The 16,366-nt window shown below is 35.1% G+C and overlaps 1 protein-coding gene across 2 annotated transcripts in view; it reads right to left on the bottom strand.

The window, feature by feature from the left end:
* The window catches only part of LOC106867538 (NADP-dependent malic enzyme), a 30,952-nt gene that overhangs the window by 13,260 nt on the left and 1,326 nt on the right, over positions 1 to 16,366 (bottom strand). The window contains exons 1-2 of one of the 2 annotated variants that reach the window (XM_014912439.2): positions 7,291 to 7,484; positions 1,114 to 1,264 (exon numbers count right to left, since the gene is read on the bottom strand). In XM_014912439.2, coding sequence (XP_014767925.1) covers positions 1,114 to 1,264; positions 7,291 to 7,340 — 201 coding nt within the window. In that variant the 5' untranslated portion in view covers positions 7,341 to 7,484. Of the gene's footprint in view, positions 1 to 1,113; positions 1,265 to 7,290; positions 7,485 to 16,366 lie in introns of those variants that run through there. The other variant, XM_014912447.2, reaches the window with a different exon arrangement.

Genomic DNA, 16,366 nt, shown 5'->3' with positions numbered 1-16,366 from the left:
CAGCCACTTGCATGTTAATTTCACGAGCAGGCTGTTCCGTTGGTCGGATCAACTGGAACCCTCGACGTTGTAAAACGACGGAGTGCAAACAACAACCTAACACAGTATAGTTTATTCTTAAAGAACATCCACATTTAAGTGCTGATAAATAGAAAATTTTGAGTAATGACTGATAAGATAAACCAGGCATAGGCAACCTTTCTTGACAAATGGGCCACATTAGACATGACTCATTATTAGGTGGGGCCACACCACTAAAATACAATCAAATTTAATTTTTCATTTAGGCAATGCCATTCAGAAAGTTCCATGAGTTGCAGTTTGTCCCTGATAGGTCGATGATAATGATGATACTTGATATTGCTGATTCATGACGGATTAACTATACTGTAGTCTCTCGAATTCTCTAAGGTAGTCTCATTTAACCCTTTAGCACTAAAACCTGCCATATCTGGCCGAAATATTCTACTGACCAGATCTGGCCTCTCACTCTTATTTAACAAGGTCATTTTAGAAATAAACAATCACATCATCGAAATCTTGAAGATAATGCAGGATTAATTTCAAAGCAATAAATCCTACAGCTTTGACAGAATAATCTGAATGCGAAAGGATTAATTCTTTGGGAAGAATATGAAAATAGCAAAAGGTTATTCCATTGATTTGTTGTTTTGAAATAACATCACAGCTGATTCCATCCCTTTACTCTCTTCTTCCAGTTTGATTTGATTGAAATGTTTGCATAGTTAAAAATTACTGTTTATTAATTAGTTTTCAATTTAAATGGACAAGGCAGACCGCTGATTTGCTTGCATTACATTTTAAAAACTGAACATTTTAATTTCTTCCTTTTCTCTGGATAAAGCAAAATTTAAAAGCAATTGTACATTATTTACATTTCCTATCAACAATGTCCTGTAATTCTGCATTTTCAAAGACCAATTGAACAAAACAAAACTCCCTTACTCAAAAAACCAAGTATGAGTTATTAACAGGAAGGGAGGTCTGACCGTAAAATACTGCCTCAAATAAATAAGTAATCATCTAACTCATGCTAGTATAGGAAAATAGACATAAATTCAACAAATAAACAAAATCTGTGTGTATGTATACCTTGTTTATTCTTGGGTTGCGGATGATATCTATGCCTCGGGATTTTGCTTGGCTCACATGTTTTGCTGAAGATTCTTTCCAGGTCAACCCAGATGTCTTGAACATATCCATAGTTTTGGTATGGATATTTCCAACAGAGACAGAATTGGCTCTGAAACAGAGGGAAAAAAGGGCATGTCAATGAATAAACATGTTTGTCTAGATTCAGTAGAAATATTTTCACATATTGCATTTTCTAGCATATTGCTAGAGCCTAGTACTTATTTTATTTTAAAGACTGATACTTATCCAGTTGGTCTTCTTTTGATGAACCACTAAGTTGTGGGGATGTAAACACACCAACACTGGTTGTCAAGCAGTGGTGGGGGATGAACAGACACAAACACACACAGTTGTAAAGTGGGTTCCTCCCACTGGTGTGATGTGCGACTGCTGTTGCACTGTAGTTGCTGTTTTATGCTAGTAGCCATAGTAGTTACTAGTCATTGGATATTGTTGTATCTTTGTGCCAGAATAGTAATACACTAACTTCTGTCTTGCCATTGTTGATAGATCCATAAGACACCGACTAGACTGGTCTATTTATAACCACTTTTTACCGGCAGGGGTATACAGTTTCACTATATAACATACACCTACGCCTACACAGTCATGCCTATAAAGTTGTTTAATCAATGATTTCCCTTTTATTGAACTCTGATGTACAAACTGTATCTAATATGATCCATAATCATTGATTCTATAGTGAGCATTGATGTAAATATTTAAACAATATAATTTGCAATGATTTAGCTTTTCAATGAATAATTTATACTTTTGCATTATTCATCTGTTCTACTATTGTATGTGAAACTCAAGAAATGTATAACAAGCATTCTATCTATCTGAATGTCCCATCAAACATAAAGGTTTGTTTTTTATATATATAATCTTACGACAGACTGGCAGGTGTGGCTGTGTGGTAAGAAGCTTACTTCCCAACCACATGGTTCTGGGTTCAGTTCCACTGTGTGGCACCTGGGAAAGTGTCTTCTACTATAGTTTAGAGGTGACCAAAGCCTTTTAAGTGGATTTGGTAGACGGAAACTGTGGAAGCCCATCGGGTGTGTGTGTGTGTCTTTATTATCCTCCACTACCTATTAACAACCAGTACTGGTGTGTTTATATCCCTGTAACTTAGCAGTTTGGCAAAAGAGAGTGAGTACCAGGCTTTAAAAAAATAAGTACAGAAGTCATTTAAATAAAATTCTTCAAGGCAGTGCCCCAGCATGGCTGCAGTTTAGTGACTGAAACAAGTAAAAGATAAACACATTAACAGGAAACAAAATAAAAATATCTGAAAACCATTTTAATTCTGATGCTAACGTTCTTTCAATCATTTTTAATATTTCAAAATGCTTTCAACTTTCACGAGATCTGCTAAATATTTATCAGAGGAAACATTCTTTGACTCTTTTATTTGTTTCAGTCATTTGACTGTGGCCATGCTGGAGCACCGCCTTTAATCGAACAAATCGACCCCGGGACTTATTCTTTGTAAGCCTAGTACTTATTCTATCGGTCTCTTTTTGCTGAAACGCTGAGTTACGGGGATGTAAACACGCCTGCATCAGTTGTCAAGCGATGGTGGTGGTGGTGGGGGACAAACAGACACACACAACTTCTTTCAGTTTCTGTCTACCAAATCTACTCATAAAGCTTTGGTTGGTCCAGGGCTTACAGTAGAAGACACTGAAACCAAAACCATATGGTCGTGAAGGAAACTTCTTGCCACACAGCCATGTAATTAAAAATGAAACCAACAATAATGGTGAATGTAAAGAAAATAACTTGGCTTCTGTGAATTAAGTAAACGAATCTCTTACATTTTCAAATTACTGAGCTATGATGAAATGAAACGACAGCCAAGAAACTGCAACTTTAATTTATCTTGACTGTTGTACATCATTATATGTTATAATATATATTTGGTCGTTTTGATCTTGTTTAATTCTTACTCTCTGACAGATATACAAGTCTATAAATTTCTCTTCTGACAGTCTTTCAAATAAATAATTGCATTTTTGTTTACCATTCCAAATGAGTGTTCTTTAAGTCTTACTTGAAATGTCTAATAAAAAACAAATGTTAACCAAATCGGTTGTTTTTAACAATAGGGTTAAAAACTATTTAATGGTATGTGACCAAGTAGTTTAGGGTGACAGGCTCATAATTGTAAGGTCATGGGATCAAATGGCAGATAGGTCAGCACATTGTGTCCTTGATCAGAACACTTTATCTTACAGAGCTGCCATCAGCTCAGGTAATAATGAGAACCAACTGACCATTAATACAGCTCTCTCATCATCATCATCATCATCGTTTAACGTCCGCTTTCCATGCTAGCATGGGTTGGACTCACTATTACATATAAGTAGTGCTTATATGTAATAGTAATACATAAGCACTCTTTATATATACTACTATTACAGTGCATATTTAACACATTAACCATCACAAATAGCACTAGCAGTTCATCACCAACTTCACACAACTACCACATGCACCACCAGTGGTACATTTTTATAATTTGAGAAAATATTTTATTCTGTATCTTTGACATGGTTTTGAGGATGTTTAAATAACATGAGTGCCAAATATTGAAGTTTAATTATGAAATACTGTGAAAACGCCAAAAAATTACATTTCCTTGTAATTAAACAGTATGCAGTGTAAATGCACAAAATACGTGGCATCACCAGTAAGTACTGGTAACAGATCATGGGAGTTAACATGTTAAGCAGCATGATTTTGAGTTATGGAACAATTCCTCAGTTAGTCCAAAATTCTGAGCATATCTGATTTGAGTTATCAGGACAAATATCCTTCAGTAACAATGTCTTATACAGCAGTCCAGTTTGGTATCAAGGCAGATGAAATTATGGACTACAACAAACTAGATTTTAGATCTAAAGCAGGAAAAACAAATCTGTGATTCTTGAGGATTAACAGAGTATATTATCTCATGTGGATCAAATAAACAATTGACAAACATTGATAGCAAACAAAATACCGAATCAATCCCTGATGCTATGAATATTTCAGACTCTGTAGCAAACAACTACAAAATAGCTGAGCTAGGATTTGAAACCAAATTCTTACATTTCCACAGTCAATTGTTTTAGCCTTTTTGCACTCAGAGATTAATGGGAATGTACTGACCTCTTTTTTTTTTTTTTTGCGGTATTCATCAGTCAAATCTGATTAAGGATGAAGAACTCTATTGCTTTAGCTGACCTAATTCAGTTATCAGCAAATTATAAAATTTTAAACCAAATAGTTTTCAGTCTCTTTGGTTGCTGCCTCTGATCAATGAGCATTCCCAGTACCAATGGAGAGGAAAGGGATAACATGCTGCATATACTCTCCGCTTCACAATACAACTCTCTCTCTCTCTGGTAGTCACAGAGTTGAAACTAACAACTAGCAAACACAACTGAACCAAAAGGCAGATATTTTACTGCATCTACAAACAACGTGTATACAAACAACTCGATGAGGCTATACATTTTATATACTGTAACAACAATAATTATATAATAAATAAAAGGTCATTTTAATAAGAAATTAAATATTGTTCTTCATTCATTTACACAAAACATCTTTGTCAATATAACTGCAAAACTTCTCTGTTACAATTGGAAAACTGTCATTATAATCATTGTAACTCTATCTATAAAGATTATTGCAACTGTTATAAGATACAGCTTTAAATAATGGAAGGAATTAAAGGAGATGTAATGCAATTTTATTGCATGAGCTTTGTGTTTGCAAGGGACAGCATCTATTAATGGAGTTGGAGAGTGTTGCAATGTATTGCCATATTCCTTCTCGCTTTCTCGATTCTGAATTCAAATCCCGCTGAAGTCAATTTTGCTTTTCATCTTTTTGGGGTTAATAATTAAAGAACCAATCCATGGCAGTGGTTCAACAGAATTTGTAGAGCATCAGATAAGATACCAAATACTATCTGCTTCTGGTTCATTGTCTTGATGACAATTCCTGCAATGACACGGGTGCCAAGCTGTACCAGTCCTTGCTTTCCTTTGGCATGGAGAAGAGAAACTTGGGAAAGTGCTTGTTTTCCATAATAAATCTTGTCCAATTTTGTACCATGGACAGGAACTTTTCCAGGCATAGATCCCATTAACTGAGGAGGCATTCCTTCACATGTTTGATGAAACGATTGACAAAACCTCATTTGGATAAATACTGCATTTGGATGAACATTGTACAACATCAAATGATACTTTAAAACATTTAAGACATTTTCTTCACCAATTCTTTTTGGAACATATTTCTTCCTACATCCAGAAACCTCTTATGTATTAAATATTAATATTAAACACGAACTGTTAAAGCCACCTCAATTTCTTTATCAGTCTTTATTTTTATGACTATACTCTTTTGGTGCAGATATTTCACAAGTCTTTTGTCTTATTTGATAAATATTCCATTCAGCTAGTTGTTATAAATAATTGTGGGGAGAGGGATATAAAGATTATTGAAAACCTAGATTAGTGTGTCGTCGTTTTGAGTTCTAACTACGCCAGAGCTCAATCGGTTCTTCACTCCCTGAAAATCGTCCAAACACCTAAATACGCAACAGATAATATTTTTTTATGATGGCTACTTAGTAAGTAGTGTTTCACTGGTATAAATATAATCATTACACGTTGTACCTCTCCACTTCAAAGATCAGAAATTTGCCGCAGGGAACATGCGGAAACTAAAATAGACAAGGAATAGATATCTTGATGAAATGGTGCGCTTAGTTCTTCGAGTTAAAAAACGATACGTCTTTCTTTATCGGCATCAATTCGAGAATAGAGCAAAATATAAACCATTTGAAATTTGCGCCTTAAAATTTCACCAGATTATTTTTAAAGAGCTTTCTAATGAATTGTAAACAGCAGAATGCCATAATTAAAATGTGTTGTAGCAAGGATATTTGAAATAAACATTAAACTCTAGGTGAAGGCTACCGGGGAATAAGGAGAGAAATACTATTTATAATTAACCTCGAAGGATTTCCTCTAATGACGTAGAGGGAAGAAATATATCAGAGGTGATAATGAACGGTTGAAGCTAGAAACAGCAAGGACGACTACAATTCAGTGGTCATATGTATTTATTTAGTTCAATAACCTGTTAGAGGATCATTAATGAAACTATCAATATAACAGAAACAGATTTCCCACCTCCACACTCAGTATGTATAGAAGTAATAATAATAATAGTTTAAACGAAACTATGCCGTTTATTTGCTTTATTGTATCTCATTTCAATAAAAATAGTGATCTGATGCGCATTTTAAAATTATAAATCATAAATTTCAATGCGATGCTATTATTTTTGTGATTTGTGTATGTACACTTCCAATGTCTTGTCTTTCTCGCAATGTTACTTTAAAGTATATATTGCCTAACCGACCCCTATTGCACAATATATATACATCAAAGACCGCTATTGTGTAACTCCTGTTACATTATATATTCTGCAGGGAACATTGATTAACTCGCGTGGAAAAACAAAAGACAATTATAAGTATTTTAAGTATGAATATTTCTTAAGATATATGTATTAATTAGACATAGGTCTGTTATGTTGTGAAGCCCATACTTTCCCTCAAAAATATATTCTAACAAACAACAAACACAGATTCCTAAAGCCTTTGTTTAGATGATTTGAGAAATAATGGAAAGATTTGATGCCCACACATTCATAATAATGAAAGGGTGTTGAGACAACTGTAATAATTAAAACCGTTTTATCAATGACAACATTAAACAAGGGGGTGAAATGAAATAGACATTATTGATTGTATAAGAAAACCGCAGAAAAATAAAGAATATGACAGGAAGACCAACAGTTCGAATGAAGTTGTTATCGTTAATTTATCAGCATCAGAGGTAAATTTAGATAAAGAATCATGAAAAAAAAAATTAAAAAAACATGGTGTAGATAAATAATGCATGACTAGGATAAAGAATAAATCGTTAAGATTTTGAAGTCGGTTATCAGAGATTTGACAATTTGACTGTCATCTTCGTTTGTCATTGACTGTCACAGACATTGGAGACAATGAAAAGTAATTTAGTATAAGTGAAAAGTGAAGATTAGCAAATAATTTTGTACCTTAGAGTTCGTTGCGAAAGTGGCCATATCTTTGTTAAATAGGAACTCATGGTATCAGCTGTAATAGATTTTTATATACCTGGAGCTGCCTGGCTGCGAAGAAAAGTCGAAAGCACGTTGGCCTTTCACACAAAACACTATGTTATACTAATTCTCCTCCTCCTTCTCCTCCTCATGCCACTTTATGTCTCTTCCTCTTTCTTCTCCCCACTTACGCCTGACTAAGTCTTCCCTGCTTCCTTCATGTCACATGACTACTACTGCTACCCCCATCAACATCATCATCATCCTCCTCACCACCACTGGCAGTATCCTCTCTATTCTTCTCCATCGTTTAATAATATTTCATATTTCCTATGCATTATCTCCAACATTTTGTGTCCCCTAATTATATAACAATCATCTTACATAATATATTCTTACAATGTATAATCTGTAATGCGTTTTACTTGTTTGACTGGTCAAACGACATACCATCTGTATATGGTCAGTCTCTGGCTAGAAACGGCAAATAGAAATCTCAAATAATACCTCGCAGTCTTAAAAAAGAAACAAACAATATGTTGGGTAATGCAGTACTAGATAAAAATAATAAAAAGACGAGATGGTCATGCTTGGAATGTCTTTGGTTATGTGTCTGCTTAGTCCGCAGTTGCCTAGGACTCAACAGCAACAACTACACCCTCACAGTAGCAGCGAGAGAAAGTTTGGGCGTCCCTGTACAATAGAGTCGGAAATTATTTGAAGCACAAAAAAACAAAAAAAATCAATTTCTTAAATGTTTAACGATTGTAGATTACGATTCTGCGAAATAAAATAAAAATAAAAGTTTGGTGGGAATGGTATTTTTCAGTTTTGGCATTTTCAATTTTTTTTTTTACTTGTTTCAGTCATTGAACTGCTGCCATACAGGTGCACTCCCTTGAAGGGTTTTATTTGAACACAAATCAATCCCAGTACTTTTTTGTTTAAAGTCTGATACTTATTCTGTTGGACCCTTTTTGTTGAACCACTAAGTTACGTGGTGCAAACAAACCAATACCAGTTGCCAAGAGGTGGTGGTGGACACACACATATGTGTGTGTGTGTGTGTATGACGTTTTTTTGTTTTCTTTTCTCAGTTTCTGTCTACCAAATGCACTCACAAGGCTTTGTTCGAACCGGGTCTATAGCAGAAGACACTTGCCGAAGGTTGAAAATCAATAATAAAGGGACTAAATCATAAAATGCGGTTGATCTATTTTACTTCAATGTTTTTTTTTTCCCCCTTTTAATTATTGAAATAAACTTTTCATGGCAAGAAATTGGAAGAAAATAACAACAAATTTGGTCTTCAACACGAGTACACACACATCCCTATACATACCACATGCAGGTAGACATAGAAACAGTTACAGTTAACACCTGTCACTTTCAGTTTGCAGTTTGCTGCCCTTGAACTGCCAAATAGTAATAATAATAATAATAGTAAATGATGCTCTGGTACAGTACTAGGCAGTGGTTCTCATGGCTTTTGATCTAAACTGATTGGAAGGGTTATCATGTACATGTTTTGTTTTTGTATAAAATCTGGGCTACTGCAAAAATTCTGCTCAATACCACAGATTTACTTGTTAGTTGCTCGACCTTAACAAATATAGGAAAAAATCTAACACAGACTTGGAATCATATTAATAATTTTACTATATATATATATATATATATATATATATATATATATATATATATATATATATATATATATTGATATACATTGTTATATTCATTTGTGTTTTATTCCTGTTTCTTCTTTTCTTTTCTTTTTTCACTTCACCACATTTTTATGACCCAGTCACTACACTTTCTGTTCTAGCATAATCACTATAATATTTTGATACAGGATGGTACTACTGTTATGCTTGAAAGTTTATAACTTCTTAAAACTTCTTTTTAGCTTTATAGAATGAGAATGTAAAGAGTTAATAAAGCATGTATAAAATTATAAATGATAAGTAAATATAAGTGCTTATGTGTATTAAATGTCTAGTATGATTCTATCATGAAACAACTGACAGTATCAGATAAAACTCTTGTCCAGTGGGTTCATGATGATCATGTGTCCAAGTGTTATATTCTAAACTATATGAATGTTATGTTTACATTTATCATAACATACAGTGTTGGTTAAAACTCTAGATTTGTTCTAGAGTAGAATATAAAAATAAAACATAACACTAATGATAAACCAGTAATTTAATATTCCAACTAGCAGCCAGTTTTTGTCTACCAAATCCACTCACAAAGCTTTGGTTGCCCTGAGGCCTTCAGTAGAAGACACTTGCCTAAGATGCCACACAATGGGATTGAACCCTGAACCACGTGGTTGGGAAGCAAGCTTCTTATTTCTTTATTGCCCATAAAGGGCTACACACAGAGGGGACAAACGAGAACAGACAAACGGATTAAGTCGATTATATCGACCCCAGTGCATAACTGGTACTTATTTAATCGACCCTGAAAGGATGAAAGGCAAAGTCGACCTCGGCAGAATTTGAACTCAGAACGTAGTGGCAGACGAAATACCGCTAAGCATTTCGCCCGGCGTGCTAACGTCTCTGGTGCCATCTCGCCGCCATACCTGAATTCCCTAGACAACTGACCAACAGTAGTAGTAGTAACAGGAAATGTCTAGCAGCAGTAGTAGTAGTAGTAGCAGCAACTGCAGTAGCAACCAGGATTGTCCAGTACAGGAGAATGCAGTGAGGAAGTAAGACAGAGAGGAAAAAACAACTTTAAACAGAAACAATAGTGTTTAAAGTTAGCTTCCTAGGAAACTGACACAATACACCTTGGAATGCAAACGCATGTGTATAAGAGTGTGTATGTGTCTATGTGTATGTTGCTTGTACGGATGTGTGCCTGTGTGTCTGTGTGCAAGTGTGTGTCCATGTGTGTGTGTGTGTGTGTGTGTGTGTGTGTGAGTGCACATGAATGAGTATCAACAAGTATGATTGTGTGTGTGTATGTATGTATGTATGTGAGTGTATGTGTGTATAAGTGTGTATGTGTGTGTATAAACATACATATATATATGTTTGGTTTCTTTTTTTTTTTTTTTTTTAGACTTGCAAAGCCATTAATTGATATTAAAAAGTCAAATAGCCCAAAATTTTAATGTGAAAACTTGGATAAAAATGCCCAGCCATCACACGGATAAATTATAGATAAACCTAACCATGTAAAGAGGCACCCACCCAGCACCCTCTGTAAAATGGTTGGTATTAAGAAGGGCATCCAGCCATTGGAACCATAGAGAAGCAGACAATGATGCAGTCTTCTGAATTCGTGGATTTAGTTGAACCATCCAATCTTCATCAGCTTAGAAGACATGTTAAATAATGATGTATGTCTGTCTATCTGTATGTGTGTGCTGAGGCCAGACACTAGCGACCCTTCTGTTTTCCACTCCTGGACCCTACAAAAAACACATATTGCCTACAGCAGACCCAAAAGTGGTGCCCCTTTAAAAGTGCCGCACAAGGCGGACTGCCCCTATGACCCCACCACCACCAGCTACACTAGTGAGACCAGATGGCCTAGTGGTTAGGATGTTGTACCCATAATTGCAAGATCATGGTTTCAGTTCCTAGACAGGGTGGTGTGTTGCGTTCTTGAGCAAGATATTTCATCGCATGCTGCTGTGTGATTGTTTCAGGCCTTGTGCCTATAGTAGAAAGGATTCTTATTCTCATTATTATTTGACAAAATTTTACATAAAGGCGGTGCTCCAGCATGGCCACAGTCAAATGACTGAAACAAATAAAAGAATAAAAGAATATATTTACAATTCAAAATGGCTTCCTTTTGTTTTCACTATAGCCTTTACCTTTATGTTTGAATAAGGAGTAAATTATTATGTTTAAAAATGGGTAAATGCATATGTGTACGTCACACCCCGTTTATACATACAGGCACACATACATGTAAGCATGTTTTAGAAGCATATGTATATGATTGTTTTGTAAATTCCTAGAAAATTATTTTTATCAACAATTTGATTGTTATCATTGTTTAAAAGTGAGTTCACTGGCCAAAGTCTACTTTGGCTGATAATCAACATGAACATTAGCTGAGTAATTAAAGAACTGATATAATTAGAACAAGTTTGTTAATGGTACCGCCATTAGATAATGCATTCATTGTTTGCTTTGGCCATGCTGGAGCACTGCTGGCAAATGTGTGTTGTCACATAGCATTAAATTCCTGCGATCTTCTCTCATAGTTAAACAATTTGTGACACTTCCATTATTTCAATTTATCACTGTAAATATTGTTTGTGCAAATATACTCAAAAGTTGACGTTAATGTATGTGCATACATAGACGCATGTGCATATGTGTATATGCACATGTGTATGTTAATGTGTACATACCTACATGTATATATTTGTATGTACATATATGCTTGTATGGGTGTGTGTGTGTATACATACAAATATGTGTGTGTGTATACATACATATATGCATGCGTGTGTGTACATACATATATGCATGCGTGTGTGTACATAAGTGTGTGTGTGTGTGTACATACGTGTGTCTGTGTGTACATACATGTGTGTGTGTGTGTACATACGTGTGTGTGTGTACATACGTGTGTGTGTGTGTGTGTGCAAAAAAACAAGTGGTAAAAAAAATAAATCAAAGAAATATGCCAAATCTTGATGAAAAAGAAGAATTTAATACCTAAAATGCTGTCATTTCACACCTTTTACTGGAATGACAGCATCAAGTTATGGAGTGACATTTACATATTCCAGAACTTCAATTTTCCTCTTCCCTAAATCTTTTATTTTCCTGTGAACTTTCATCTTAGTTTCACTGGCAGATAACTTAATAATTTGACGAGTGACCTACAACTTCTTCCAGACAATTAGGGTTTGGTGGTGTCTTTTCTAAACGACCCTACTCATATGTACACACAAGTTACTAGGCATTAAGAGAAATCTTTCTGAGGATTTTTAAAGTTATGTCTCAACACCTTTTCATGTTTGTTCTGTTACTGTTGTTTCTTTTCTCTTTGATCAACCTCAAGCAGACTTTTTAGATTGCATGAAAGCCTGTTCATAAGCAGTCGTGTTTATACATAAATTACATACATACACATACATTCATACATACATACATACATACATACATATTATATTATATTACATACATTACATTACGTGTGTTACATACATACATTACATACCGTACATAACATATATACTTACATACATACATACATACATATACACATTATACATATATACTTACATAACATTACAGGCATACATACACACACAACATTCATACATACATACCATTACATTCATACATTACATGCATGACATTCATGCATCCATGCATACATTACATTCATGCATACATTGCATGCATGCATATATACATACAGGCATACATTACATACATACATACATTACATACATGCATACACACATACATGCATGCATACATACATGCATGCATACATACAAACACACATTACATACAAACACACATACATTACATACATGCATACACACATACATTACATACATACTTACATATATACATACGTTACATTACATTTATACATACATGCATTACATATATACAGACATGTATTACATATATACATGCATACATTAATATTACATACAACACATACACTGTATTACATACTGTACATAACAGGTATGTTCTTTAGGGTTTATTTTAAGTTTTGTCCTTTGCAGAACTCAAACTACTCATTAACAAAGTGGCAAGACTCTTTTTATGTGTGTGTGTGTGTTGTGATTATGTGTACATGTTGGTAAACTTGTGCCAATGGCTGTGCATGTCACAACAGAACACAACAAACTTCTGTGTTTTGTTATTGTTTGTGAGTGAAAGTATATCACATGGTTGACACCTTTGACTGTTACTGTCTTATTTATGTTCCAGTGCGATAAAATATCTGACCTTTTTATTCTGTTTTGACCTAACTAGCACTGACGAATAATCTGGAAAAAACATTAACAGATGTTGTTGCTATGGATGTTGCAGAAATAAATCCAAAGTTCCACAATTTGGTGAAACGACAGTTTAATAATAACAACAACAACAACAACATCAACTGCAGTAATAATAATAATAATCCTTTCTACTGGAGGCACAAGGCCTTAAATTTGTGAGCAGGGGACTAGTTGATTACTTTGACCTCAGCATTTCACTGGTACTTAATTTATTGACCCCGAAAGGATGAAAGGTAAACTCAACCTGGGTGGAATTCGAAGTCAGATGTAGCAGCAGACAAAATACCGTTAAGCATTTTGTCCAGTGTGCTAACGATTCTTATTTCTTTATTGCCTACAAGGGGTTAAACATAGAGGGGACAAACAAGGACAGACAAAGGGATTAAGTTAATTACATCGACCTCAGTGTGTAACTGGTACTTAATTTATGGACCCCCAAAAGGATGAAAGGCAAAGTCGACCTCGGCGGAATTTGAACTCAGAACGTGAAGACAGACGAAATAACGCTAAGCATTTCGCCCGGCGTGCTAACGTTTCTGCCAGCTTGCCATCTTGATAATAATAATCCTTTGTACTGCAAGCACAAAGCCTGAAGTTTGTGGGAGGGGTATAGTAGATTACATCGACCCCAGTACTCAGCTGGTATTTATTTTATCGACCTTGAAAGGATGAAATGCAAAGTCGACTTTGTCAGAATTTGAACTCAGAACACAAAGACGAACGAAATACTGCAAAGCATTTCAGCCAGCATGCTAACGTTTCTACCAGCTCGTTGCCTTAATAAAAATAATTATAATAATTCTTTCTTATTTTGGCACAAATTCAACAATTTTGGAAGGTGGGGAAATTGATTATATCAATCTCCATTGCTCAACTGGTAAGTATTTCATCAATGGCAAAAGGATGAAAAAGATGAAAGGCAAAGTCAACCTAGATAGACTTTGAATTTAGAGCATAACAAGCTAGGAGAAACTCCACAGAGCATTTCATCCAATATCCTAATGATTCTGCCAGCTTGCAACTAATATTAATAGAAGGCAGCAAAATGGCAGAATCAGAAGCACATTGGGCAAAATGTGGTATTTCGCCTGTCTTCTACATTCTAAGTTCAAATTCAACTGAGGCTGACTATGCCCTTTGTCCTTTCAGGATCAATTAGATGAGTACCAGTTGAATACTGAGGTTGATGAAATCGACTCCCCACCCTGCCCCTAAATTTGCTGGCTTTGTGCCAAAATTCAAAACCAATATTAATAAAAACAGTACCCATTGCCATCGTTATGAGGTCAATATAGACAACTGAATGCTTTCATTAAATTCTAACGGTATCAAAAGTATCTTTTGATCATATAGTGCATTCATCCTTGCTGTCATATGTTAAATGGATGTGCTATAAAGACCCTCACTCAATCCACTATCATATCATCTTTTCACAATTGCTTATCCATCCATCCATCATCTCCATCCACTATTCCTGGGAGAGTCATGGAGGAAAAGCCCTTAGACACCTCCTCCATAGGGTTGTATCAAAAGCAATCGTCATTAGACATTCCTGCTAGACTCCCAAACACGACCAACTGAGACAATGGATGTTATCCAGCCATCTCACTCTTGGTCTACCCCAAGGTCTCCTGCCATTTGGCTCAGCTTGAAGAATCTGCATATAAATAAAAGTCGTGATTTTTATTCCTTTTACAGGTGGGTTGGCCTGAGCTGGAGCACCACTATAAAAAGAAAAATCAATACCCAGGTAGAGTTGTATTATTATATTCATAAACTGTTGCTATGGTATTACAGAAGTTGGATCAAAAAACTTTATTTCATTTATACAAACAGCTGCAATGAGAACAAAAAAATATATATAAAAAAATTTTTTAACAATTTGTTGTCAACTGACAAATACTGTAGTATTAGCTTGGTTAAGCAGTTAGTTTGGTAGATATTTTAAGCCAAGACCACAATTCCTATAAATTAGCACTTACTATTATTCAGAAGCTACTAAATTCACAATTGCCAATGTTGATTTTGTTGACTAAGATTACCAACCAAATGGGAGACAGGGTCAAAAACTAGTGAATGGTGATTTATCAAGTTTTGTAGGTCAACAACAAATTCTGGGTTTAGTCAGGACAGAACTGAAGCTTGTTTCATGACCATGTGGTCTTGGGTTCAGTCTCACTGTGCAGTACTTTGAGCAAGTGCCTTTTACTATAACTCTGGACTAAATAAAGCTGACCAGCTCCATGCCAAGCTGTCCAACCCATGCCAGCATGGAAAGCGGATGTTAAACGATGATGATGTTCTTGTTGGGTTTAGTCCCAATCAAGGAACTTATGGCATGTAGGTGAATGATTATGTGTATGAGGGTGTAGTGTGGCAGTCTTAACGTACAAGTCATTGATTAAATGACCAGGTGTGTCCTACAGATGTATCATTGCAGGTAAACTATGCACTAGTTAATTGCAAGGAGGTCAGTGTGATAGTCTTGACATGCAGGGAGTTGATTAAATGACCAGATGAGTCCAATAGACATATCGTTCCAGGTTACATTAATTAATTATATGAAGGCCAGTGTGACAGTCTTAACAGGTCACCCATCTATACAGTATACATTAGTACATCTATTAATTCTAGTAGTAGTTACAATGGAATTAGAGAATAGGACAATGGTTATGGTCACTTTGCACTTATCATTGATGGTGTACATTCAAGTATAATGTTTGGTGGTGGTGGTGGTGTTGGGAGAGTTAATTAAACTAATTATGCTAGTGGTATTTCTACTTTTAAGTGTTTTATATATTTACCTTGACTGATTGGGAAACCTGGTATGTTTTTTATAGTAGTTTCTTTTTTTTTTTTTTTCCTTTTTCTTTGTGGGAGCGATTGAGCATGAAGTGTGTGGACTATGATGGCTGGAGATTGTCGCAGTAACGAACTGTACACACTGACAAGTAACAGGTGGTAACTTTATTTTGTTGTTATTATTGATATTTCGCCTCAGGTCGTCTATCAACGATATATATATATATATATATATATATA

This window comes from Octopus bimaculoides, chromosome 19 (assembly GCF_001194135.2).
Source record: "Octopus bimaculoides isolate UCB-OBI-ISO-001 chromosome 19, ASM119413v2, whole genome shotgun sequence".
Lineage (NCBI taxonomy): Eukaryota > Metazoa > Mollusca > Cephalopoda > Octopoda > Octopodidae > Octopus > Octopus bimaculoides.
This window is presented reverse-complemented; position numbering and strand designations above follow the sequence as displayed.